Source organism: Motacilla alba, chromosome 4, assembly GCF_015832195.1.
Source record: "Motacilla alba alba isolate MOTALB_02 chromosome 4, Motacilla_alba_V1.0_pri, whole genome shotgun sequence".
NCBI lineage: Eukaryota > Metazoa > Chordata > Aves > Passeriformes > Motacillidae > Motacilla > Motacilla alba.
Window position 1 is genome coordinate 22,555,609 of NC_052019.1, and position 26,682 is coordinate 22,582,290.

A 26,682-nucleotide genomic window follows, 5' to 3' on the forward strand; every position below is an offset into this window, starting at 1 on the left:
CTTACCTAGGAAAAATGGCAATTTAATTCCTGTTTAAGAATTGCTGAATTCTTGGGTTTGTTTTTTTTCTGTGAGGGGAAGGGGTTGTTTTGTTCAAACAGAAGCTGAGTAGCTTTCAAGGGATAGAGGATAAAGTGTCCAAACTACAGACTGTTTGCTTGGTTCTCTCTTGAAGTGGTTGCAGTCTCCACTGGACTGCACAGTATTTCCTTCTGCATTTGCTTGAGAACAGCAGAATATATTAATGTCTCTAGCACTGGGAGGCTCTTATTTCCTTTTGTTATTTTTGAGAAAATGTGGAAGACTGCTATTAAAAAAAAATACAAAATAAAACCAGATTGCATCTATGCATCTAAAAGTGAAATAGTACCTTAAAATTATACTTCTGCAAATTGCTGATTTTAGACTGTGTTACCTGTAGTGGCACATGAGGGTTTTTTCTGGTTTGTAGAGTCCAATGCACATCATTGTAAAACGTAAGGATATTTAGTTTTACTATTTTGGTTTATTTTTCTTACTAGATTATGTTATTTATACAGTATTTATTTTCTTTTGGACTACTTCTGCACCTATTATGTCTTTCTACAGGGGATAGAAGACCACAACCTTTTAGCAGGACATCTTGCAATGTTTACTAATGATTTTAATCTGGCTCAGGATTTGTATCTGGCATCCTCCTGTCCTATTGCTGCTCTTGAGGTATTAATTTAAAATGTGTCTATTTTCTGCTGGGGTTTTTTTCCAGGTTAATGCTGGAATATTTTCCTTCTGATAGTTTTGTCATTTTCTGGTTTTGATCTTGCCATTGTGGGACTAGAATCATAGACTATCCTGAATTAGAAGGGACCCACAAGGATCATTGAGTCCAACTCCTGGCCCTGCACAGGACAACCCCAAGGGTCACACCATGTGCCTGAGAGCACTGTCCAAATGCTTCTGGAACTCTTGTCAGGGTTTGTGCTGTGGCTGCTGCCCTGGGGAGCCTGTTCCAGTGCCCAAACACCCTCTGGATGAAAAACCTTTTCTTGAATAATGTCCAATGTAAAACTGCCCTGACACAGCTTCAGGCCATTCCCTTGGGTCCTGTATCTGAGCACCACAGAGAAGAAATCAGTGTCTGTCCCTCCTCTTCCTCTCACAAGGGAGTTGTAGACTGTGACAAGGTCTCCCCTTAGTCTCCTCCAGGCTGAACAGACCAAGTGACCTCAGCCACTTGTCATATGGCTTCTTCTCAAAGCCCTTCACCATCTTTTTTGGCCACCTTTGGACACTCTCCAGTTGCTTTAGAGCCTTCTTATATTGTGGTGCCCAAAACAGCACACAATATTCAAGATGAGGCAACACCAACACAGGGCAGAGCTGGACAATCCCCTCCCTTGCCTGGCTGGCCATGCTGTGCCTGATGCTCCCCAGGACAGGGTTGGCCCTCCTGGCTGCCAGGGCACTGCTGGCTCATGTTCAATTTGTCATGGGCCAGGACCCCCCAGTCCCTTTCCAGTATCTCATTCCCCAGTCTGTCTGTACATCCAGGGTTGCTCTGTCCCAGGTACAGAGTCCAGCACTGCCCCTGGTTAAACTTCATACAGTGGGTGAGTGCCCAGCCCTCTAATTTGGCAAGGTTTCTCTGCAGGGCCTTCCTTCCTTTGAGGGAGTCAGGAGCTCTTTCCAATTTAGTGTCATCAGCAAATTTATTTATTATACCATTGGGTGCTGTGTCCCGGTCATTTATGAAGATGTTGAAGAGCAGAGGGCCGAGGATGGAGCCCTGTGGAACCCCACCAGTGACAGGTTCCCAGTCTGATGTCTCCCCATTCATTATAACCCTTTGTGTCCGACTCATGACCCAGTTGCTCACCCATCCCCTGATGTGTTTATTCAGCTGTGGGCTGGACATTTTACATACTATAAGAGACCACATTCAAAGCTTTACTGAAAGCCAAAAAGATTACATCAATTGACTGTCCTTGATCAGCTAAGTGAGTTGCCTTATGATAAAAGGAAATTAAGTTTGTCAAGCAGGACTTGGCTCTCATGAAGTTATGCTGGCTGTGACCAATGACTGCGTTGTCCTTGAAGTGTTTTTCAATAACTCCCAGAATAATCTTTTCCGTAATTCTACCAGGCACTGGAGTGAGACTGACAGGCCTGTCATTTCCAGGGTCAGTCTAACAGACCTTCCTTCAGGATGAGCATCTCTCAAATTGTCTGAATCTTTCTAGTATATTAACTCAATATTTATATTTAGAATAATTTAAAGTTCAGACTAGAAGTCCAAATTTGATACTTGCATCAGGAAATGTTACTGCTCTTTGTTAATAGATGCGAAAAGACTTGCAGCACTGGGACAGAGCTCTGCAGCTGGCTAAGCGTCTGGCCCCGGACCAAATCCCTTTCATATCAAAGGAATACGCAATGCAGCTTGAATTTATGTAAGTTCTCCTGTAAGGCTGTAGTATAAGAATAGTAAACCAATACTCAAGCTCAATAGAAGAGCACAGAACTGAGATATTTCAGATGACTGCATTGCTCTGCATTGCTGAGAGAGGATTCAGTGACGTCTTGCAGCTCTAGTATGAGGAAGAGGAGTTTTGCAAGGAATCTTTCATGCTAGAGACATGTTAGTAAATCATAGTTCCCAATTCTGGTATATGTAGCTTCTTTGCCACTGGTAGTGGCAAATAGATATAATATCATCTACTAAATAAATACTTTGGTGCAGGTAAGTGCTTGGAAAATAGAGAAAGTCGAAATCCTTTAACACTTCTTACATTGGATGTAAGCCATGCCTTTTGCCTGTCTTTCTTTAAATATCTATAAGCCTTTATTTTCTTAAATCATTTAGGTAGTGTGTCAAATTTCAAGGCTGCCAATCCCTGAAAGACAGAAGGTGTTAATCATTTGACATGATTTTAAAGTCTATTTAATAGTTAATTCTTCCCAGATGAAACCTGGTCTGTTTAATATCTAAGTCAAGAAGAAAAAAACTTACCTATTAATAGTTTGTGGACAACTCCCTCCCCTGGCAGTACACCTGGCATTGAGAGAGGACACTTGCTGGTCACAGAAAGGAAGGAATGGACACAGTTGAAGCAGTGCAACCATATGGAACTTGAGTTCTGTATATACTCCAGGAAAAAAAATTGCCTTTGTTTTTGTGTTGCAAAAATTCTAAGTAATTTCAAAGATTAGCTTCATTTGTCTTCCAGAAAAATCTGGAATAGAGCTGAGACCACTGAGGTATATTTTGCAACTAGATTATTTCTAGAGATATTTCTAGGGATTTCTATTTTCTGCCTTTCAAGGGAGGTTTATTGGTCTCTGTCCAACAGAATTGAGAGATGGAATTGCCTCTTTGACTAAGAGCTTGATTAGATCCATAGGAAGTGCCATGACATTCTGTGTAACTGTCCACCTCTCGCATACCTCACACCCTTCTATGCAGTCATTATGTCTACATCAAGACAGATACATGCATAATGTATGCATAAAGTGGTAGGAAGGCAAACATCTCTTCCTATAAAAAATATTTGTCTGTATAACTTCCAGTTTTCTTTTAGGGGTGATTATGTTAATGCTCTGGCACATTATGAGAAGGGAATCACTGGAAACAACAAGGTAATTCCTTTTTAGCAATGATAGCATTGTGCTGTCACAATATACATTAAGTTGCCATGTTTTAGAATCATTTGAATTCCAGATTTTAAGTTCAGCTCTAAATTAAATGTTATTAAATCTGTAATATTTTGTTAGTTTGTTTTAATGCTTGATTACTGTCACTTTTGTGACCTGGTGTTTCTGATGTGTAATCTATAGTTACTGCTTTCCATTTGATTGCCAGTACCAGGAACACGATGAAGTTTGCCTTGCTGGAGTGGCTCAAATGTCCATTCGAATGGGAGATGTCCGTCGAGGGGTGAACCAGGCCATTAAACATCCCAGCAGGTTACTAAAAAGAGACTGTGGAGCTATTCTGGAGAACATGAAGGTACTCAAGAGAGTTAATATGAGTTAAGGCTGAATATGTGATTTCACTAGGTTAGTAATTTATTTATGGTCTTCATTTAGAAATAATATTTTAATGTTTTCCAATATTGTAGCAATTTTCAGAAGCTGCTCAGCTGTATGAAAAGGGACAATATTATGACAAAGCAGCATCAGTATACATCCGGTGTAAAAACTGGTAAGTACAGGTTTCAGGGCAATGTTATATTTCAGAGGATTTTCTTGGGTACTCTTTGGGAAAGATTGATTCTCTGAAGAGCACAAATGCTTCAGTAACTATGTTTCATTGATTTTATTGTCCCAAATTCAGGCTTAAAGATTATCTCAGAAATTTATGTTGTTTTAATATAGTGTTACTGTAAATGGGAATTTTTTTTTCCTTTTTTGTGTGTTATATTTAAAATTTTCTGCAGTTTCAAGTCCTTTGTGGGTGTGTGCACATGCACATATCCACACTGAATATAGTAATTATATCTGTGTAGTTACTGTTTAATTAATTATATTTCTTAGTTTTATAACATGCATAGCTGAGACTGAGTATTTGGACAGTTGGAAATTATTCAAGAGTAGCCAGTATCATAATTTTCTTTTTTTAGTTAATTTGATTATTGTGAAGTCTCCATTGGAAAAGTCCAATTTTCTGAGAAATTTAAGGAATCAGTTCTGGCCTAATTACATTTTATGGACTCCTCACATTAGTAACCAATCAGACAGTTCAGTAAGACCTCTTTCATATGAGTGCTCTAAAGATTAGGTTGGAGTATTATGGGCATTTATTTGAGAAACGAAAATTTTATTCCATCAAAGAATTGTGAGTGGTATCAAAATGAGCCAGGAGAGCACTTGGTTAAGGGGAGTGGCTTGCATCTAATGATCATGTTGATTTGGGAAGTGGGAGGTACAAGCTTTTTTTACTCTTGCAGAGGGGGGTTCAGTTTGAAGAATGCCCATCTTTAGTCAGAGAGGTGAGGTTTAAGGTCAGCTTCTGTTGAGTCTCTCACATCCCTTTTCCTGAAAGGCCAACTGCTTCGTTTGCTGGTTTTTATAGATCTTTCAGGTTACAGTTTTAATGCTGTGTTTCTTCTGTTGGTCTATCCAAGAACACCTGAGGTAAAAATTGTTGGTCTGGCACTTCTTATGCTTGTACACATAAGACTTCAAAAAAGAGAAGACACTGTCTTCAAGCCTGTATGCTCATAAAGCAATCTGTAATTTTCACTTCTTACAAAGTGCAACTTTTTGAAAATATTAAAGTTACTTCAAAGCTTATCCATTATGTTCATTTTCTTCCATCAGACTCCTTTTCAGTGTTGATATAAATATGCCAGTTTTACCAGAGAAATTTTGGAAGCAACTGTATTTATTAAATAGCTATTATCTTTCTAGGGCAAAGGTTGGCGAACTTCTTCCTCAGGTTTCTTCTCCAAAGATTCACCTGCAATATGCCAAGGCCAAGGAAGCAGATGGCAGGTACTTTTGAATGCTCTTTTTTAATATAAAACACGTTATTGCTATTGTTGTTATTGTTATACATTAGTGTTTTTGTAAAATAAATTAAAACACATACTGAAACTTGCATAAAATAGTCTTGTGAAAATGGATTCTAAAATATGTAAGCTTAAGTTTACACTTAGTGTATTGAAGATTTGAAACATAATCTAAGGACATTCACCTGGTATCAAAGATGTGTTTCTAATTAATTGTTTTCCTGTCTAACCATTAATATCTTTCCAACAAAAATCATCAAAGGTTTTTAAGAACTGAACGTCATTCTACTTAGCAGAGTATTCAAGTTCAGTTTGTTTCTAACAACTCCTTAGCTGTGATTTTAGAGGTCACTCAAAGGGAGAATAATCATGAAAGAATTTTTTTCATTTTAGAATCAGATTATTGGTACATCTTAATGGCTGCACTTGCATAATAATAATGCAAAGTTATTAGCTGAAGTGAAAGCCCCAGATAGCATATATTTAATCACAGAATAGTTCCTCCTAGTCTTTACTGTAAGTAAACTGCTTCGGAATAATGATACTTTAAAATATGAAACAGCACCAGAGTTCAATGTTTGCATTAATGGGACTAGAAAATACTGTTTCTGTCAATTGCATAGTGAAAGAATGAGAAATTTCTTGATCTTGTCTGCAGAACAGAAAATAGGTCTTATTTTTAAAATTGTACACCTAGCTGTCACATTTGGTTTTTATTGTTCTCTTGCTCTTTAGGGATTTCATATGGAAGAGATGAACTGGTTTTAATATATAGCAAAAGAAATGCTGGCAGAGTAGGTCAAAAATAGTATTCTGGTAGATGTTTTTCTGTTGCCTCTGCTTTTTATTCTCCTAAGAGAAAATGAAATAGAAACCAAAAACAACACAGTAAATGCAGAGCAAGGTGATTACATGCAGACTGAAAGGAAGTTGCCACAAAGTAATCTCACAGATATAAAATATTTTGTGTTTCCTTCACACCATATTATAAAGAGTAATTTACAAAGTTAAAACAACTGATGTGGAGCCCTTATTTTGCAGGTACACAGAAGCCATGCTAGCTTATGAACATGCAAAGCAATGGGATAGTGTAATTCGACTATGTTTGGATCACCTAAATAATCCTGAAAAGGCTGTTAATATTGTGAGAGAAACACAATCTCTTGAAGGAGCAAAGATGGTGGCCAGGTAACAATCATGTTATGCACATTAAAAAGAAATATATATCTATTGGGAATTTATGAGGCTTGCTAACATATTAGACTCTGGTTGTTGGTACTTGACTAGTGACTGTGTAATTCAGTTAATTGATTTGAGTTCTCTAAGATTTGGACAACTAAATAGGTACTGATTTTTTTTTTCTTCTTGTTGACTTTCTGAGTGAAATTATATTAACCTGAAGTTTAGACAATAATAAAAAATTGCCATTCTGTATTATTTATTCTAAGTTAATTTTAGGAACCTAGCTAAAACAATCAAGATACAAAATTATTTAGAAGTGTGTCATATTTGTATGTATGTTATGTACTATATTCCTAAAACATTTGGTGTATTCATTAAGCTGATTAGTGCTAAGGTGTTAATTTGTCATTGTGATTAGATTCTTTCTGCAGCTTGGTGACTATGGTTCTGCCATCCAGTTCCTGGTTATGTCCAAGTGTAATAATGAAGCTTTCACATTAGCTCAACAGCACAACAAGATGGAGATTTATGCTGATATCATCAGTGAGTATTCCAGACTCATAGTTTGCTTGCATTATGTTTTGCTGTTCCTTTAGTTAATTTTAACCAATTTGAAATCAGAAGACAACGAGTGTTTAGTTTTGTTTCCCATTTCCAGTCATCGTGCCCAGATTTGGTAATGTGTACTTCAGGCCTATAAACCAGACTTTGCTTTCAGCTTTGCTATCTCCTTGGTTTTCAAATCATACCTGTCCTACAGGGTTTTTTTGTTTATCCATAGAGATAAGACATTTAGACTATTTTTTGTGCCCATTGAGGAATCCCTTTCTTTGACCTTGATACAAAATGGAGCATTTCAGTGGTACAAATCTTGATTTTTTTTCCCTTTTCCTTTTCTCTTGGTTCCAGCTCTTTTCTTTCATGTCACTTTTTTTCCTTTTCTACTCTTTAATACCCTTTGTGGCCTCCTCTTGTCTCAGTGAGAAATGGAAAGGAGACCTTACTGAGAAGCTGACTTAAGGCCATCAAGCCAGTCCGAGTCCACCTTGTCAATTTGCACCAAATTTTATAGTTTCTGTTTGTGTGAGGCACCTTTGAAGAGTTCCCTATCAGCTCCACATATGTATCTCCCAAATTCTCGTCTTTTCAATTAATCTCTTTATTTAGATGTTGATTTCTTCTTGTGAAGGTTATAAAAGCTTGGCAAAAGTTAGCTTGGAGATGTATGGTTACAGATGATTGTCAAGGTGGCCAATTGTTTTACAGTTTCTTATGCTTTCTTTCTTCTATCCAAAATAGGATGTCTCAAACTGTAATCTAAGTGGGTAGAAAAGGAATTTAAAACTATCTTTGGAGTAGTGGCTGTCTTTGTTTTACATGTGTACAGCAGAATGGAGTCTTAGTTAGAAGACTTAAGTAGTACTCCCTGCCACCACATGGTTGTCTTGTCCCTGCTAGCCTTGCTTTCTACAAGTGTGCTTCCATATTCTGAAACTGTGAAAGCAATTCAGGTGATAATCTCATCATCACTTGCCCTGCTTTATTGTTGCCTGGACATGATGGAAAAAATTCTTTATCAGATCATAGCAATGCCATTTCATTATGCTTTTTTAGAAGAGAATGTAGTGACAGGATGAAGGGGCATGGTTTCAAGCTAAAGGAGAGTAGATTTAGATTAGATATTAGAAAAACTTCATTTACTGTGAGAATGGTGAGGCACTGGAAAAGGTTGCCCAAAAAGTTTTGGATGTCCCATCCCTGGAAGGGTTCCAAGGCCAGGTTGGATGGAACTCCGAGCAAGATGGTTTAGTGAAAGGTGTCCCTGCCCATGGCAGGGGGCTTGGAACTAGATGATATTTAAGATCCCATCAAACCCAAATTATTATAGTCTATGATTCCGTGAAAAACAGAAATCTCATTATGGTGTAAGACCTGTGGAAACAATTATTAGTCTGACATTTAGTCTGATTAAATAGTAAATAGTAAAAACATGTGTACGACATAATTTGAGTCTGTCTGGCTTTGGTTTTCTTTGAATGTCAGTAGAAAAACAAAGTATAATAGGAATATGTTTATTCAGTTGGGTCTTTATGTTATTTAATAAGAATACCCTGCTATCACTCAGATCTGTCTGTTGCAGGTTCTGAAAGTGCTACCAATGAGGATTATCAGAGCATTGCACTCTATTTCGAAGCAGAAAAGAAACATTTTCAGGCGGGGAAATTTTTCTTGCTGTGTGGTCAATATGGACGGGTCAGTACCTAAAGGATAAGCCAGTGAAAGTTAAATGCTTATAGAAACTGTTCAAACTACAGTCTTCAGGAAAGTTCATATTAGACTTTAGATGCCTTAACCGATGACATACTGATATTTTTTTAAAAGGGTCAAAAAGGTAAGCAAACAATTTATATTTACAATTAATTAGGCTGTGTTCCATTAATGATGCATTGCCAGGCACATAGGTTTTTCATAGCAGTAGAAGCTTGAGGTGAATTGGTGATAGACTATTGTCAATGAATCTCTGAATATCATGATCTGCAGCAGTAATTTATTTACATTTCATTGGCTTGACCAGTGGAGCCTTGGTTGCAGAGCAACTAATTCATTTAGTTGCTGTAGCATACCCTAACTGAAAGCTTCTTTTAAAAAGAGAAAATATGTTAATTGAAGTATGTTGAGTGACACACTTTTGGTCAGTTACAAGTCTGTGAACTGCTGCTTGTTAAATGTTTGACTTTTGCGTACTGAACACATACCAAAAAAATGACTGATTTTTGCAAACTATGGCCATTGTAGATGACAGCTCCTTCAACTGGGGAATGGGGGGCTCCATAACATTAAAAACATTGTGACATTAATCACATTGTGACATTAATTACATTTATCATTAATTTGTTCTCACCGTATTGCTGTGAACATCTTTCACAGTTAGTGGAGGTGTACACCAGAATTTGGTGGTCTCAGTTGTTTCTTGCATGAGTATCTGTAAGAGCAGCTGCTACCTCTCTTGCTGAGATAAGCATTCAGTGTGCCACTTGTCTTATCAAAATGCAGAGAGAGAGAACCTGATAAAAATTAGAAAAAACGAGTTTCATGTGTCTCAATTTTAACTTTTCTTCTGTATCATTTTAGGCATTAAGGCACTTCTTGCAATGTCCAAGCACAGAAGATAACTTGGCTATGGAAATGGCAATTGAAACAGTAAGTAACTTTGTTAAAACAAAACATTCTTCATCTTTTTAAGAACTTTACCTTCAGTACTATGATATTTTCACAGCATCACTGAGTGTGTTTGGTTAGATTATAAATGGAAGGAAAACTGTATCAGTAAAGAAGATATCTAAACATGTCTAAAAATCTTAACACATTAGAAAATAAGTACAAACTGCTGCATGTCAAAGCTGATGAACCAAAGAATCATCTGGTTTGAATGTAAAGAACTAAAAAAATCATGTTCTAAATCTATCTAGTTTAAGTGCTTTATCAAAAGGCTACTTATAAGTTATTTTTCTCTTCTTTCATATCATAATTTCTTGTGTCTTTTTTCAATAGGTGGGACGGGCAAAAGATGAAGCCCTAACAAATCAACTGATTGACTATCTTGTGGGAGAGGGGGATGGCATGCCCCAGGTATTGTATTTTTATCACTGCTATTGTGTCACATTTCTGTGCTACAAGATATTTTGAGCTTACTTTCTCCTGAAATTCTTAGTAGGCACAGACTGTGCTTTAGCTGTCATTAAGGGGCAAGACTTGTATGATCATTCCATGAGTCATTCACCCAGTAACTCCAGATTCAGAAATATAAGAAAGGAAGCAACTATCTTAGATATAGTAATTTTTCTTCAGTCATCATTATGAAATCAGGTAGTTGGACAGAGGAGGTCCAAATTAATGTTCATAATGTGAGTAAGAGAGAAAACTTACCTGTTTGTTGTTGCCAGTTTGCCAGCTGGCTATTGCCTTTCCCAGCTGGATAGTCAACATGTGTATGTCTCAAGATAAGCTACAGCACTGATCTCTTCCTGCAGGAGCAGAGTTGGTCTGACTTCTGCAGTGGGAAAAAGTAAGGGACAAAGTAGGAGACTGCAGGTCAAAACCCCAAGGCTGACCAGGCTATGATAGATCATTCTTGTGTTCAACATGTGTAAGGCATAAAATGTTGCAGAGAGATTTTAAAAATTAGCAGCTCCTTTTTGATTTCTGAATGGCCTTGATAATAATAGAGCTTGCTGTACATTCAGTCGTATTTGGGCTTGAGTTCATGGAATTAAGTGGCTGAACCACTTGAAGTTTTACTGCCTGCTACAGCAGACATGGAATGTGAGCTGAGTGGGGAAAGCCAGACCTCAGGTGAGGGTGTTGCAGTCTGCAACTAATTGCTCAGTCAAGGAATTTAGGATCTCATACAAAGTCATGGTAAATACAGTCAGGTGCAATATGATATATATGGAAGGATAAATTGTGCCTTGCTGAAGGCAATAAGGTTTGGTAATTATGGAGATGACAGAGCTCAGTGGAGTACGTTGATTTCTCCCCTGATATTTCAGCTGTGGTTTACAATTCTGTTAGGAAGTTGGAAACTCTGTCTCTTTCCTCTCTGTATGGATTAAGGGTTTGAGATTTTAGACTTTTAGAGACATTGAGCATTTGATGGCCAAGCAAAGTTTGCTTTTGTAAAAGGTAAAAAAAGAGAACCAAACCAAACCTCTGTCTCTTTATTATTTACCTCTTACTTTACCTTTAATATGAAATGCGAACTTCAGTAAAGTTCAGAGAGAAGCAAAACATGGCAAAACAAAAAGAATTCAACTGCAAGAGCCCAAAGGGAATTAAGCTGTTGGGGGCACTGGATGAAAAATCTATGCAGTAGCAGTGTAAGCAATACTAATTCCATATTTATGCTGGAAGTTGGGTGGAGAGAAACTGTTGCATCCAGTCTCTTTTCTCAGAACAGCAGTCTAGCTGCCTCATTCAAAGAAGTCCATAGGACTGGGTAAGGGAAGTGAGCTACAGTATGATCTCCATAGTGAAGAGGTTCTAAAGATTTTCAAAAATATTTAGGAATTTTTTGAATGCCATTATTGCTATATTTAATATTGTTTTGAACATCAGTGTAGAGCTTTGTTTTCCTTAATTTAAAAGCTCTCTCTTGTTCTTCTGAATGCTTTAATCCAATCTACCATAGTCTCTCTCAGTGAGTAACAAAATTTTACTTTATCCAATCGTATATATTTGCTTTAAAAGCAATCATTATCTTCATTATGCTATGGGGACTGTTCTTAAATTTATCAAGCAAGATATTATTGTTTTTAGAAAATAGAAGCTTCTATGTCGTGGCATTTTTGTAAAGCTGAAAGTAAGAGTGAATTTAATAGTAGCCATGCAGCAGAAACTTGTTCATCATTTCAAGCATTGATCTTCAAACCAGATCAGCACTGACAGCAGGCTGATTGCTTTAAATCTTTCACAGCCAACAATTGTGTGGCATTTTAATGAAGTGTCATATTATCAAAATTATTATGCTCACCAAAAATGTTCTACACTATTGTCTGACTAATTATAAACTATTTCTTAGATGTCTGATTATGTTAACCATTGTGTTCGTTAACTTCAGCATATATTCTTAATTTGTCATGTGCATTCCTTCAGGGAACATTAACTGGCAAGGTTCTGCTGTTTTCTGTGTGCATATTTTCTGAGTGCATTTAAAAAGAAAAATTAAACTAAAATTATGAATATCTGATATTAAATCCAGTTGCAATAATAAAGTTTCCGAAGACCTTAGGAAATTTATTGTAATAGAAAATTCTTTTCTTCATTTTCTGCTTTTTAACTTACTGATTTTAAAGGTAGGAGTATGAAAGTAAAACATGGGACTAATGTTTCTTGAATTTTTTCTTTTTTTTCTTTTTTTTGGGGGGTGGGGTGGTAAGTATTTAAAATATACTATTTAATTCAAATATAATTAGGAACATGGCAAATACCATATAAAACCACTGGTCCATGCTGGGACAGGATCCTTTCCTGCTGCAGCAGGAGGAAGGGGAGAAGCAGCCTGGATGGGGAAGTAGTGCTGCTTTCTGCTCATCATCAATGGAATGGCCATCTGTGGCCATTAGGTGATGTCAGAAGTTGGGAAGAATTATGTCATAACCCACTATTTTTAATGATTTTTGGTTTACCCCACTAAGGGAATAGCAATTTTTCTTTTTAAGGCAGTTTACAGTGGATAAATAATATCTGTTAATATAAGTAGTTGCAGTTATTTTATTATCCAGATAACTATTTCATTATTTTTAAGTTACAGTTCTTATGATGTTCAACCTTTTGATCATGTGTTACTTAAAATTCTGCTCCATCATTAATTTAACAATAATTACTTTGGGTCACCTAAAGTTTTTCCTTATATTTCAAGTTGGAAAGAAGATTTTGTCTTCTCTTTTTTCTTTCTCTGCACTGCAAAGAAAATTCTTTCTCTCTTGCATTTATTTCTGTGATTTTTTTCTCTTCTCAAGTACAATCTAATCTTAGCAGTCATCTTCTCTACAAGGAAATATCTTTACATCTTTAATATTTCTGTTCCCTTGAATTTCTGCTTTTTTTTTGCTGTATCTGAGACTTACATACAAAGCCCACACAGTATTCCAGAAAATAATACAACATTGTTTAATACAATTATTGTTTTAGTAATTTTTATACTATTTTAACATAGAATAGACATGTTAAATGTTTGGGTTTACTACTAATATTGCAGAAATTGGTTGGTTTGGATTTTTTTGCTAAGCTCTCCATAAAGTTGCCAGTGTTTTCTTTTTTTTTCATTTGTACATTTAAGTTGGAACCATACCATTATATACAATATTTAGCTCAATTTAATCCAAATTTACCAGTTATAAGATTATCATGTACAGGCTTTACTTTTTATTGACCCCATTTTAGAAGTCACTGCTAATGATATAAAATAGGGACACTCACCCTTTTTTTTTTGCACTTAATATTTCCTTTTCAACATAAGCAAGGTCATTTTATTTTGCTTTTTATTTTTTATACTTCTTTAATAGCAATAAATAGAATATTTTTATATGTACTTTTTCTAGTCTTTCTTTTCTATTCCTATATTTTATTTTGTATTTTTAGGAATTACCTATTGAGGATTTTCTCAATCCGAATTGTCTCAAAACCAAACCAACTCTGATTTATTATCAAAGACCAATTCTTCTTTCTCTCATTGGTTTGTTTTTTTTTTTACTAGTCTTCTAGACATTTGAGTACACTTAAAAAATAGAACTCATGTTTGTTTTCTACAATACTGCCATCTTGTTTTTTAGTTTTGTTTTTAAATTATTTCACTAATTTGCCTGCTGTTAGATTACCAGGTTTTGAGTGAACTGTTTGCTACATTTGCCATTCTTGAGTTATATAATGATCAAAAGTACCTGGTATAGCACATTACAAATTTTTTTGCATCTTATTAGCTGGTTGACCCCTAATTTTCAATTTTTTAGCTCTCTTGGATGTCACCATCTGGTCCCAGAGCAATACATTCATTAGGGGCCAGATTTTGTCATCTGCATCCACGCTTAGCAATGTTTGCATCTGGATCCATAACGCAATTTAAGCATTTCTGGCAAGACTTCTAAAGGGAGTCCCTGGGTTCTTTTCTGACACCGTAAATGCCCACACAGCTGGAGTTGTTTGGTTTCCCCCTGTACAGCTCTCCATGTGCATAGTGGTCTGTGGCTTTCTGCATCCCTCCTGCCAGGGCTTGGCCAGCACCTGCCAGGACTCCCTCGGGCCCTTGGCATGGGTGTTCTGTGCCTGGGCAACAGCCAAACCCTGCAGGTGACTGTGGCATAGCTGGACTGTGTTCATACAAAGAGCTCTTCATGAAGCAATCTTGTCTGCTTTCTTTGGAGAATGTGGTGGTGGGATGAGCAAGTCAAGAAAGGGAATACAGCAGTATGAATTTGGTTAGTATTAATTGCTTTTGTATGATTTCTTTCAGGATGCCAAGTACCTGTTCCGCTTGTACATGGCCCTAAAGCAGCACCGAGAGGCTGCCAGAACTGCCATAATAATTGCCAGGGAGGAGCAGTGCTCAGGCAAGTCTGTTTTCTCTGATGTGATGGCATCTCCTTAGGTACCCTACTTAGGATGCTGTTATTTGTGTAGGATTCTACTTGGAGAAGAGATGTACTGGTGTTTTTAATTATATTCATGTTCAGTTTTGAATTTGAAAGTAGACTTGGGGAAAACCTGTGGACTCACACCTGTGTATTAAATATTGGGGAAAATAAGAAACTTGTGGAAAATATCTGTGTTCTTTATTACATTCAAGTAAACATAGTGATTAAGACAACCTGTGACTTTACCTTTCTGTCTATTACAGGTCATAGAATTGCCATTTATACTTCAGTTTCTGGCTTGGTACTGATCTTTTATCAGTGGAAAATGGGCAGAGGAGTTGATTTCTGTTGAAGGACCAGACATTTCCTTTGTAATAGGTTGCTAAAGTTAGAAAAAATATGAGAGAGGGCTAGAAGCAAAATAGCTGCCACCTCCATTATTCACGCTCCTCTGTAGGCATGGCAACAACCCTACCATAACACTGCTTGCTTTTCATTTCAATTATGTAAAAGAAAAATCTATAAAGAAAAAATAGCAGTCTCGGGAATAACCCAGGCAAATTAACATTTATGGGCTGCTCCTTGGCTGCTCCTCAGCATTGGGCTAAGGAGTGGAAAAACCTCTGAAATCCTTGGCAAGCAAATCTCCCAATCCATCATAGAAGTGAATCATGTATTTGTGCTAATTATATAAGCAGGAAATGCAAAGGCTCAAAGGTTTAAATATTTATTAGCATCTCTGAATCTGAAAACTTGTATCTAAAATGCAGTATCCCATCGTGTATTTCATATTCCCTAGTAGTATAAATATGTTCTGCAAGAGTGTAGTAAGAAGCACAGTGTTTGTCTCATTAAAAGCACCAGTCTTGCAGTAACTGTTTCTTCTGGAGAGGCAGTTTTACATCAGCGCCCTCTTCCTTCAGCAGATTTCTGTGAGCTTGATTGTGAAATTTACACCACTACAGTTTGTTCTTTCCTTAAAAATCCATCTAATAATAATATTTAAGTCATACTGCTTAGTATTTTTTTTAAGAAAGAAAAGTGCAGTTTTTCTTGAATTTGTTTTTATGTAATCACGTGATTTTAAGACTGTATTATATTGAGAGTCAGTAATAGAATATAAAATGATAATGTTGTTTTCCAGCAACTAATTCTGAAGTGATATTTAGTTGTCTCACACAAATTCCACAGTTTGATTAAATTGTAGTGTATAACAAAACATTACAAATTGCTCTGTAGAGTGAGAACATCTGCTGATAGAGAAATACAAGGAGGCAAAGGAGAATGTTTGCTGAAATGACTAGAATTTCCTTTAAATGCCTCCAGCTGCAAAGAGTATTACTTTCTCAGCCTCTAACAATGAAAAAAATCCCAAAACAATCAGCAAAATAACCCCAAAACAAAACAAGAAGAAAACAATTTAAGAATAGACTAATTGCAAAACACTGCAGTGATAATTTAATGAAATCCCGTGGTTTCAGGACAATCTTCCATCATAACCTTGCAACAGTATAACCTAGTGAGGTAATATTCAAATTACAACTATCCCTTGACAGGTTTTGGTTTTGGTTGCAGAGGCAAGGAGTTGCCAAAGCAAATGATCAAGTTAAAGTATACTAAATTAACATTTAAAAAGTGGCTTTTGAATATCTGACATTGAACAACAACAACAACAACAAAAATCTTTAAATGCTCTAAAAACATCTTCCACTTTTAAAGTTCATTATATTAAATTGCCATCATATATATTTTGCTACTGTTCAGATTACTTCTCCTAGTGTAATTTTCGGGTTTTTTTTAACTTCCTGGCTGATATTGTTTAGGATACTGTGACAAGCAACTGCTTGTGGCTTTCCAAAGAAATTGTCATGCAATGGTTTTATACAAAGGATCAGCATAACTTCTGCTTCTCTATATTTCATTAGTAAAGTTATTGTTATGAAAAATTAAATTTACTGTTAATTGTTGTTTTTTTTTTTCTTAAGGAAACTATCGAAATGCACATGATGTTCTTTTCAGTATGTATTCAGAGTTAAAGACCCAGAAGATTAAAATTTCTTCTGAGATGGCTACAAACCTTATGATTCTACATAGCTATATTTTAGTGAAGGTAAGGAAGTGAGAAATTAAATTTATGTGTAAGTTGCACAGTGTCTGATTTATTGAACTGTATGAATGAATGTTCTGTGTACATAAGTTATATTGTCATATAGACTGTATCACAGAATCCAAGTGCATGCTAACAGCAAGCTTCAGGAGGACAATCCATAGTTGTTTCTGCCTCTTTGAGGAGCATATTCTTTTTTAAAATACTGAATAATTGAAAATTACATATGGCTTCCTGTTTTTCTTTTGCATTCATGCTTACAAGTACTATGCTACAACTATTTATTATTGTTGTTGTTGTATTTGAGATTATTATCCATAAGTAGATCACTGCTTTTCTGTAAATGAAGTTAAGCAGGGGCTCAAATGATTTCTGTTTGCTAACCCATGGATGCCCATCAGGATATCCATTCCTACAGCCAGCTTCAGCCTCCCTCTCTACCAGCAGTGAGGCAAGAGCTGCAAGTGGTGGGCTGAAGGACAGAAAGACCAGGGAGGAGCCATGCTGAGGTCTCTGCTCCCTTCTGTAGTCCAGCTCTGCTGTTTCATGAAGGAGCTGTTGGCATGCAGCTCCCAGCAGGATGAATGAATGCCAAGAGCAGGCTGCAGGAATTACTCTCCCATGGCTGCAGTAAATGTGGTTTGTTTGCTGCGTTCCAGATTCACGTGAAACGTGGAGATCACATGAAGGGAGCACGGATGCTTATACGTGTAGCCAACAACATCAGCAAGTTCCCATCACGTAAGTGCTGACAGCAGAGGAGCTGTGCTCTGCAGGGCAGCTCATTAATCAGCACTGCACTGCAAGGTTCATCCTCCCCCTGTGGGCAACAACAGTGTAACTGCACAGTGTGCTCTGCATCCTCCTCCAGGCAGCTCTTCCATACACAGCCTCCAGGATGGGATCCTCAACAGCACTTTAATCTGTCCTCACTTTACTGCAGTGCTGAGCAGCCTCAACCACACACAGTCTCAGGCCTGTGTGTAGTGAACTGACTGGTTCTGGGACTTCATCGCAAAATTTTAATTGATATTTTTTAAAAATTATTTTTGGGTACATAGAAAATGTAGACTAAAAAGGTGGCTTTAAAGAGTGCAAACAAGATTTGGGAGAAATGGTTAAAATCAGAATGTTCCTGCTCCTGAAGCTCCATGCTGAGCTTCAGGAGTGTAAGGCACTGAGAGGTGAAACTATGGTTTTCCTGTGTATGGTTCCAGGAATGCCCCAAATTGTGCAACTGTGTACCATGACAAAGAAGAAAAATAGTATTTTTTCATCAGTACTTTTTTAGCTGTATTAGCTTAAAGGTTTTAAACATTAATATTGGTAAATAAATATTTGACATCACTGTTTCATCTATTACAGATATTGTGCCAATCCTGACTTCAGCTGTCATTGAGTGTCACCGAGCAGGATTGAAAAACTCAGCCTTCAGTTTTGCTGCTATGTTGATGAGACCTGAGTATCGGAGTAAAATAGATCCAAAATACAAAAAGAAAATTGAAACAATGGTCAGGTGAGTGATGTTTATCAAATGCACACAGTTTCAAGGCTTTACTTTGAATGTTGTTTTTGCTCATAAAGCCTGTAGACTGTTTTCACATTATTTCACTGTCTTATATTTGAAAGGCTAAGAACCATTTTCCACCCTTCTCTGAGAATTAAAGACTTCCTTTGACTGTGATAAGCCTTAAATGCAATGTGCATTTAAAATGCTTCCTAACCAGCAATAGTGTTTCCCATCTTCTTCCTACAGACAGAAGTGCAGCCACACAGGTTTAGTTGGTTTCCGGTTGAGAATCCACAGCCAAACTGTTGCCTACTGCAGCAGCAGCATTGTGCTCTTCTGTGATTCGGATGACTAAATGGCTAAGATAAAAAAGAATGAGAGGGCAAATAAAATATATGAATTCCTGATGTTTTCTTCCTTATCTGAAGTTTTGTTTTGATCCTAGTCAATATTTTCTGCCAGAGGAGGAAGCACAGGTAATTGTGGAAGAGCAGGGCAAGCATATGTAATACTTTTGTCATTTGTCATTTATTCTACTAGTCTCTAACCAAGGCTAAGGGTCTTGCTGAGCTCATACCAGTGGTTTAGGTATTTATTTGTGAAGTCTGTAAGCTCTCCATGAGCTTTTCCAATCACTCTGCTTAAACTAAATATTTAATATTTAATTTATTATGTAAATATTTAAGGACAGTTGACTCCTACAAGTTCCATTGTGTCAAGACTGGTCTCTAGCTAGTTTAAGGCTTCATAGTTTTCCTCCTGGGAGAGATCTACCCTTTTCTGTGTCATTTATGATTTTAAACATGTTTTATTTATTTCCCTTCTATCAGTTTTATCTTTTCAGGACCTAAAGAGTCTCAGCTTACATAGCTTTTTTATGGATACTGGTTTTTATGGTGTTTCTCTGAAACTCTTCTTACTACTCTTCTGCCTTTTTGGAGGCAGTTAGAAGCTGTGTAATCCTACCAGGAAGCCATTTTTTTGTTATTCCCATTCTCTGTGCTCCTGCCACAGAAAACTCTGAAACAAGGAAACCATAGCTTTATAGCCAATACATGTAGACCCTGAGTTTTGAAATCTTAAAAAGTATTAGGGATTAGTTACACCTTTTAAAAGGTGGTGATGTTTCTAATTAAATGGATAATTACCTATTATTTCTGAGTTGACATGATTCTGATGAAGATTGGGTGATAGCTAAAAGGAAGGAGCTGATGGAATGTACAATAGCAGCTGGAAGCTATGCAAGTAACTCAAAGGAAAACCACTTGCTAAATATCAAAGGCATCGTAAAAGAGCTTTATTAAGTTCAAACAGCTTGAGGGTTTTATTCACAGCTGTATCTGTGTTTTAGACGTCGGGACACAACTGAGACAGAAGAGCCAACAACAGCCTGTCCCTACTGTGCTTTCCAACTCCCAGAGTGTGAACTTCTGTGCCCCAGCTGTAAAAACAATCTTCCATACTGCATTGCAACTGTGAGTGTCTGCTGTGCTTTCTGCACTGTGACAGTAAAGGCAAAGCTGCTTTCCCTTCTAAAAATAAGTTCATTTGAACTTCTTCAGTTTGCTAGTGGATCTAAGCTAGATATTTTTATGCATTTATTGGTTTTTCTAATCTCTTGCCAAATTTCTTTTTGTCTTTGACTGTCCTAAGTGTCCTCACTTACCACCTACAAGTAACAGGCACATGAGGGTGCCAGTAAATTCAGAAAGTCAGTCTGGGAGACTTCAGCTTCCTGAGAAAGCAGGTGCAGCACCAGGAATCCCCAGCACACACATTTGGTGCAGTTGGTGCACTTGGGAGTACACAGGCTACTGCTGCTGCTGCCTTCCCAGCTCAGCCATTTGCCCATGGGCTCAAGTGCTCAGAGATCTAACAGAAGTCCCTCTTTCCTTTTCCATGTACAGGAGCTTGCAGAGGGCACAGCTCTCCTCCCCTAACTACCAAGACTTAAAAAAAAAAAAAAAAATTAAAAAACCAAAACCAAACCAACCAACTGAACAAAAAAACCAACAAAAAAAAAACCAACAAAAAACAAACAAAAAAACCCCAAACAAACAAAAAAACCAAAACAAAACTTCAAAAAGCTGTTTTGGGGAATTTTTAAGCACACACAATGCCAATGCCTATTTCAGGCAGTGACCTCAGCATTTCTTACATTACTCATCCTTACAGAAATAAGAAGCTCTACCATCATACATTCTTGGTGGAAGTTACTGTACAGCTACTGTATAACTAACACAGTTTTTACTGGGTTCACGTGAATTGTCATACTAAAATTGAAGAAAAAAAAAACTTACTTGAACAGGAGACAAATGTTAGAGTTAACATTCTTTATTAAAACTAAAGAATTAAGTCTCACAAAAAATTAATATCCATTATATGGAGGTCTTTTTGCTCTATTGGTTTAGCAGAATGACAGGTATATTTCAGAAGTAATATCTTTAGGAAAACATAGGGTTTTAAATATAATTTTATGAGCCCAACTCAATGTCCATGTTAATGTATGTTACACAGTATTTATTTAGGCTCCATCTTGGCCACAGTTTATGTCACAGTGTTTGTAGACACTAGGACTGTGGCATTTTCAAATATCTAATGAGAGTCAGTGTCAAAACAGTCTGCTGTTGCATATTGTACTACAGCATAAATCTCTCGATATAGTTCAAGGTGCTGCTGTGTTTTTATAGTATTAAAAAGGTACATACAAATTCCTTCTATCAAAAGTAAACTAGTAAACTGTAGGAAAAAAGAGAAAATGTGAAGAGGCAAAGGCCAGGCAGGCTCACAAATGAGTGCTGAATGTGACCTACTGGGCTCAGGTGCTGTGGCTTTGGGGGCATTTTTGGTATGTCATATACAACACCAAAAATGCCAGCAGATTTAGGTACAGCTCTGGATACAGATAGCATTCTAGAATTGCCAAACAAGAAGAATTTTAAACACTGTAATTCAGTATATTCCTAGATTCCATTTTTAAAAGAGGAATGCAAATGATAACAATGCATCTGTGAGAGCTCCTTTTCTAGTTACAGAATTTACACAGTAATCAAGCTACAGTAACACATATATGGGGCTTTTAATTCAAGATCTTAGAACTCAGTTGCTCAGACTTTCTCATAATAACAGGTCCAAAAGTAAATGCTCTGTAGCTGGGCAGCACTTGCCCCTCAGTTACGTGCAGTTTCTGTGTGCAGGGTCGGCACATGGTGCGCGATGACTGGACAGTTTGCCCACACTGTGACTTCCCTGCCCTCTACTCAGAATTTGAAAAGTAAGTTGGAATTTTTTTCTATTGCAGTATTTCAATGTTTCTTCATATCTTCTATCAAATGGATTATTTGGTATTAAAAACAGCTGGGCTGGGTGGAAGAGGAATTCCCCTTACTTGGTAGCTGTACCTTAGAGTGACAGAACATTGCTTCAAAGTTGACCAAAATGACAGGATATGATAAAAGAATTGGGCCAGTGATGCAGGCTCCAACAGGAACAGTAATGGAGAGAGATGGTGAGCTTGTGTAAGTTCTCAGCTCTGTCCAGGAAGAAGGCCTGATATGGGGGCAGGGCAGGAACACAGGTGCACCTGCAATCACCAAAACCAACAAAATGCACATAGAATTGGGTACAGACTAAGACAGCAATAATGATGTCTTGTCCTTGATAATCACATGTGACAATGGGATGGGATAGCTCTGTGCCAATGTCAGGAACTCAGGTGCTGCTAAAACCTCCTTTATTATATGTTTAAGTGCAAACAGCAGCCTTCCCAGTATGGTTCTCAAATGCTGAAAACATAGACAGAAGCAGCCATTGCTCTGTCCTGCACTTGTTACAAGCACTTGTCACAAGCACTTGTCAGAACTCTGGTCTAGGCTTTGCACCTCAGGCCCAACTTCCTTTGAAAAATGTTAGAATTTGCTTTTGACCAGTTACCCTTCCTTTAAAACAGCTTGTTACAGACTGAAAATGTGTGTCCCATGTGTTCTGAAAGGATTAATATTGCTGATCTGAAGAAGATAAATGACTGCACAGAGTACCTCAAACTAGAAGATGAGGACCAGTAAATTCAGGTATGGCCTACAGTCTGTACTTCTTACTAAACAGGGTTCATTCTAGACAGCTCTGGAGTTTTTCCTAGTAAGGAATCTTAACTTAGAGCCTGGGTCAACACCTCAGATAACATGAGACCCAGTTCTATCACCTATCTGCCCTCAGGCATGCAAAGACCGGTAGGTTTTGCTACTGCAACTAACATGGTTGTTAAATTGGGCTTTAACTCAGTTTAGCCCTGTGACTACATTAACATCCACAAGCTGTTGTGGTTTGGAACATGTTCTGAACACCAGGTGTGCTAGAGTAGCACAGAGAACAGTTTGAAGATTTCAGTATCATCCAGACTTCTTCAGCTCTTCCAGCACGGGTTGAAGTGTGGGGGAGAAAGGGAGAGAGAGCAAGAGGGGAGCTAACTGGAAGAAGCAAATCTAAAATTCAGGTTACATGATCTTAACTTGCCTATTTAACAGACTCTATCCCAGGATAACAGCAACAAGCATTGGCCTGAAATACTCATCCTTCTAAGAATGAGAGCATGGCTCTGTCTATACCAAAGACTCGGATCCAGGACTTAGCATTTTTTAAAAAAAAAACAAACTGAAAATGAGTTAATGATGTTCCTCAATAATGTTAATAGTTTAAATAACTGCAATTTACTATTGTAGACAGCTTATGTGAAAACGCAGCTGTAGGTCACCGTAATGCACTCAAGTTCTTTTGGGAAATTTTTAGATGATTTTCTTTTTCCTGATCTGCTATCACTGTATCTTAGAATATAATTAACCACCTCTGTTTATTTCCAGAACTGCTTGTGTTGGCTGGCAAGCAGCAAGGGAAGTTCTATCACTACATCACACATCTCTGCCCCAGGCCTAATAACAGCCATGTCACTTCTACTTTGTGATATCTGTAACTATTTAGCTTTTGATACATTTTGTACTTTGGTTTATTGTAGTAATAAAACTGATAATTATTACAAACTCTGCATTTCATCTGCACTAAAGACAAACCACAGGCCATCTTTGTAATATGAGTGGCAGGAAGAAAAACCACCTCCCTACTGTTTTCTTTTTCAGTATCAGTTCTGAACTGTTATGAATATTTTTAATTAAACTTTTTTTACTCTTTTAAATATTCCTTTCTGGTTTTCATTAAAGATATAACTTATGCAAGTGCAAACTACTCAAGTTTTGGAAGTAAATCCCTCACTGCTTTTCTGTGTCTCTAACTGAACAAAAGGGCAGTTGTAGGAAAAGAGGAATGCCACATCACATACGTGAAGGAAAGACAAAACCGTGGAATAAAGGAGGGAGACAGGACAGAACACTCCATGAACTTAACCAAAGCTTTAAAAGAGTCCTGTGAAACATTTTATTGTAATTTTATATACTGCTTAATTTCTCTAATGTACAAATAAGCCATTTATGTATGGGGTTTTTGCATCACGTACTATTTACAAGACTTCACCACATAATGTCAGGGGATTTATAAAAAAAAAAAAAGGCAGTGAAGTCCTAGGAAGACTCAACAGAAATGCCAAGTAACTCAGCATGACATTTTCAGCATGTTCATGAACCTGGTGTCTGTTGCACAAAGACAGTTATAAGTTGTAACATATACCATGTCAGGAGTAAGCACAGCAGTGTGAGAGCACAAGAGCTACGGCACCTCTATAAGAGGAGCATTTTCAATGCACTGGTTCTACTTTCCCAGCAGCAGCACTGGATCTGTTCCATGTTCCTGGCAGAAGTTAGATATGCAAAGCTGTGTCCAAAGCAAGGCTTTAGTCTAAATGTCTTGTTTTCTCTTTTCTTTTCCCTTCTTTTTTTGTTGTTTCTTCATTTTTCTCTCTTTTTGGCAGCTTGGAAGACTTCACCTTTTTTTGCTACAAACAGAAATATACAGACAGTTTAAAATCCATCTGACAAAGGTTTAAGTCAAAATGTTGTCAGTGTTAAGGAAAAAGCCACCTCTTTCCCCTCCCCTTTCAGGTGTGAAGTTTCTAAACGCCATGGAGAGTACAGACTACCATATTCAGTCTTAAGGGTCCCCATTTGGTGATACCTACAAGGGTATTACTAGAATTGTCATCTGTAGGAACCACAGGCACAGGCCTGTGGTGGCTCCTTGCCACTGGCACCATCCTCATCAACACTTGAAATATTAGTAAGTTTTGGAATTGGATGCAGAATTTTAGATTTAGAGTGATATCTCACTTTGGTCCAACATAATGGATGGAAGTAACTTAGACTTTTCCGCACTACCACCAGTTAAAATTTTAAAAGGTGAGAGATTATTTATTTAATACTTACTATGATTTTTTTCTTAATTCATTAAGATGATGTTAAAAGTCACAGAAAGGTAACTAAAAACAAACAAAAAAGCCCCAACTCTTCAGTGAGATCGTTCAATACTGAGGAAATTGAATCACCTTAATCATTGCATCACTGTCAACAGTATCCTGCTCATCCTCATCAGACTGGATCTCTTCCACAGTCAAGTCTTCACTCAGATCTAAGGTCGCTGCAGATGCCGACTGCCTTTTAGATGCCTTGACAGCACTCAGTGAATATGGAGTCAGATGTGCCTCTTTGTTGTAGGCACGTGTAAAAGCTGCTTTGACCTGGCAGGGTGGAAGGAAGGAAACTGAGCATCAGTTTAGGAACTGTAGATTGTTAGCAACTTACTGAGAGATTCCACATCAACTTTCCTTTGGAAAGATGTGACCAAAGATACACAGAAGATGACACTCTCAAAAGGACACTCTCAAAAGAAAGCATTTAAGAGCTGTATGGTGAAGGCTCATTTTAAATGAGTCCCACATAATCTTCAACAAAGTGTGTATCTTCAGATGCTTCTTGCTTAGGCCTACAATAATTTCAGCACAGTCACACCAGAGCCCCCTTCAGCAGCACTGTACTGACACTGAGCAGCATATTCAGACTAGGGGAAAACACCTGATAGAAGTGTAGGTTTAGTTACCAGCAGGTTCTTCTCTTTCCATGAGCACCTGATCTGTTTCAGATCACATCTGCCTAGTTTGTAAAAGCAATGTGAGCTTAAGCTCACCTTGCACCACGTGAGGAGTCCAACCACTGGAGTGCAGTAGCTGGATACTGGAAGAGCAGCACATGAAGCACCCCCGGTCTGGCAATTCTGCCTACCAGGACTGGGAAAGGTGTAAGCTGACAGGCAGCCTCCGAAGGCAGTGCCCCTGCTCTGTAACAGAGGCAGCTGTGTGCCCCTCCTCCTTTGCAGGATGGTAAGACAGACAGGGCTGTGCCTGAAGGACACAGACCTTACAGCCAGAGCTTCCTTGTAGAAAGGTACCAGCTCTCCCTGTCCTTCCTGTGTTCTGCTTCTATACCCAAGACACAACTGACTCCTAGTAATCCTTTACATCAGAAACAACGGGTGTAAGACTCCTGAGTGAAGCACAGCCTGATTATCTTTTAGGACTTAGCCCTGAACTTAGTGGTATGTTTGACAGCTGATTCACAAAGCCTACTATAAATTATGGCTAAGCTGGTCCACCAACTTCAGCCTTTCCAAAGCATATCCATACCATAGCAATTATTCTAGGATTTATTTTTTAAGATATGGAAGAAAACTAAAAAATTCACCAGTGAATTTTACCTTCGGATCCAGCTTTGAAAAAGGACTAGGTTTGCCTCCCCACGTGCTTATTTCCATGATATTTTCAACATCTTCTTTCATCAAGCAGTAAGAGTCCATAAATGTTATAGCTTGTTGTACACCATCTGCTCCAAAGTCTCTCAAGGGCTGGACAAGTGCATCCCGCAAATACGACAGATATTCCATATTTACTGTTCTCTTGCATGTCTGAGTTCTTTGTCAAATTGAAAATAAAGTATTGAGTTAAGTAAATCTGTCCAACCAGCAACACTGACTTCGAAAGACAAGAGTAAATAGGTGAGGAGGCCCTCAGCAAATCAACAATCAGCTGTCTAAGAGCAAACTGCAGGCTGTAGTGTGCCATTCCTTTTGCCATACTTGCACTGGGGAATAACCAATGCAAGGTACTTGAACACCAAACAGTCTGGGGAAACATATCTCTAATTGAGAAACAACTTCAGGGGAAAAAAGAAAAATGCAAGGTACTTGTGATTGACTTGTACAAATTAAGCACTGACAAGAGTGTCAGCAATAACATAGGAACACATTGACAGAACACATGAACATGTCACTCAT

General features: G+C 37.6%; 2 protein-coding genes across 2 annotated transcripts in view; one reads left to right on the top strand and one right to left on the bottom strand.

Moving 5' to 3' along the window:
* Positions 1–23,960, top strand: part of WDR19 (WD repeat domain 19) — a 39,585-nt gene extending 15,625 nt beyond the window's left edge. The window contains exons 19-37 of the mRNA XM_038134396.1: positions 589–699; positions 2,320–2,429; positions 3,558–3,615; positions 3,839–3,985; positions 4,098–4,180; positions 5,389–5,472; positions 6,531–6,677; positions 7,090–7,214; positions 8,812–8,924; positions 9,804–9,872; positions 10,224–10,301; positions 14,680–14,776; positions 16,786–16,910; positions 17,567–17,648; positions 18,273–18,423; positions 19,769–19,892; positions 21,615–21,691; positions 22,367–22,487; positions 23,274–23,960. Of these exons, the coding sequence (XP_037990324.1) occupies positions 589–699; positions 2,320–2,429; positions 3,558–3,615; positions 3,839–3,985; positions 4,098–4,180; positions 5,389–5,472; positions 6,531–6,677; positions 7,090–7,214; positions 8,812–8,924; positions 9,804–9,872; positions 10,224–10,301; positions 14,680–14,776; positions 16,786–16,910; positions 17,567–17,648; positions 18,273–18,423; positions 19,769–19,892; positions 21,615–21,691; positions 22,367–22,481 (1,896 nt within the window). The 3' untranslated portion in view covers positions 22,482–22,487; positions 23,274–23,960. The remainder of the gene's footprint in view (positions 1–588; positions 700–2,319; positions 2,430–3,557; positions 3,616–3,838; positions 3,986–4,097; positions 4,181–5,388; positions 5,473–6,530; positions 6,678–7,089; positions 7,215–8,811; positions 8,925–9,803; positions 9,873–10,223; positions 10,302–14,679; positions 14,777–16,785; positions 16,911–17,566; positions 17,649–18,272; positions 18,424–19,768; positions 19,893–21,614; positions 21,692–22,366; positions 22,488–23,273) is intronic.
* The window catches only part of RFC1 (replication factor C subunit 1), a 37,583-nt gene continuing 31,636 nt past the window's right edge, over positions 20,736–26,682 (bottom strand). Inside the window, exons 23-25 of the mRNA XM_038134397.1 lie at positions 26,107–26,320; positions 24,902–25,093; positions 20,736–24,355 (exon numbers count right to left, since the gene is read on the bottom strand). Of these exons, the coding sequence (XP_037990325.1) occupies positions 24,254–24,355; positions 24,902–25,093; positions 26,107–26,320 (508 nt within the window). The 3' untranslated portion in view covers positions 20,736–24,253. The remainder of the gene's footprint in view (positions 24,356–24,901; positions 25,094–26,106; positions 26,321–26,682) is intronic.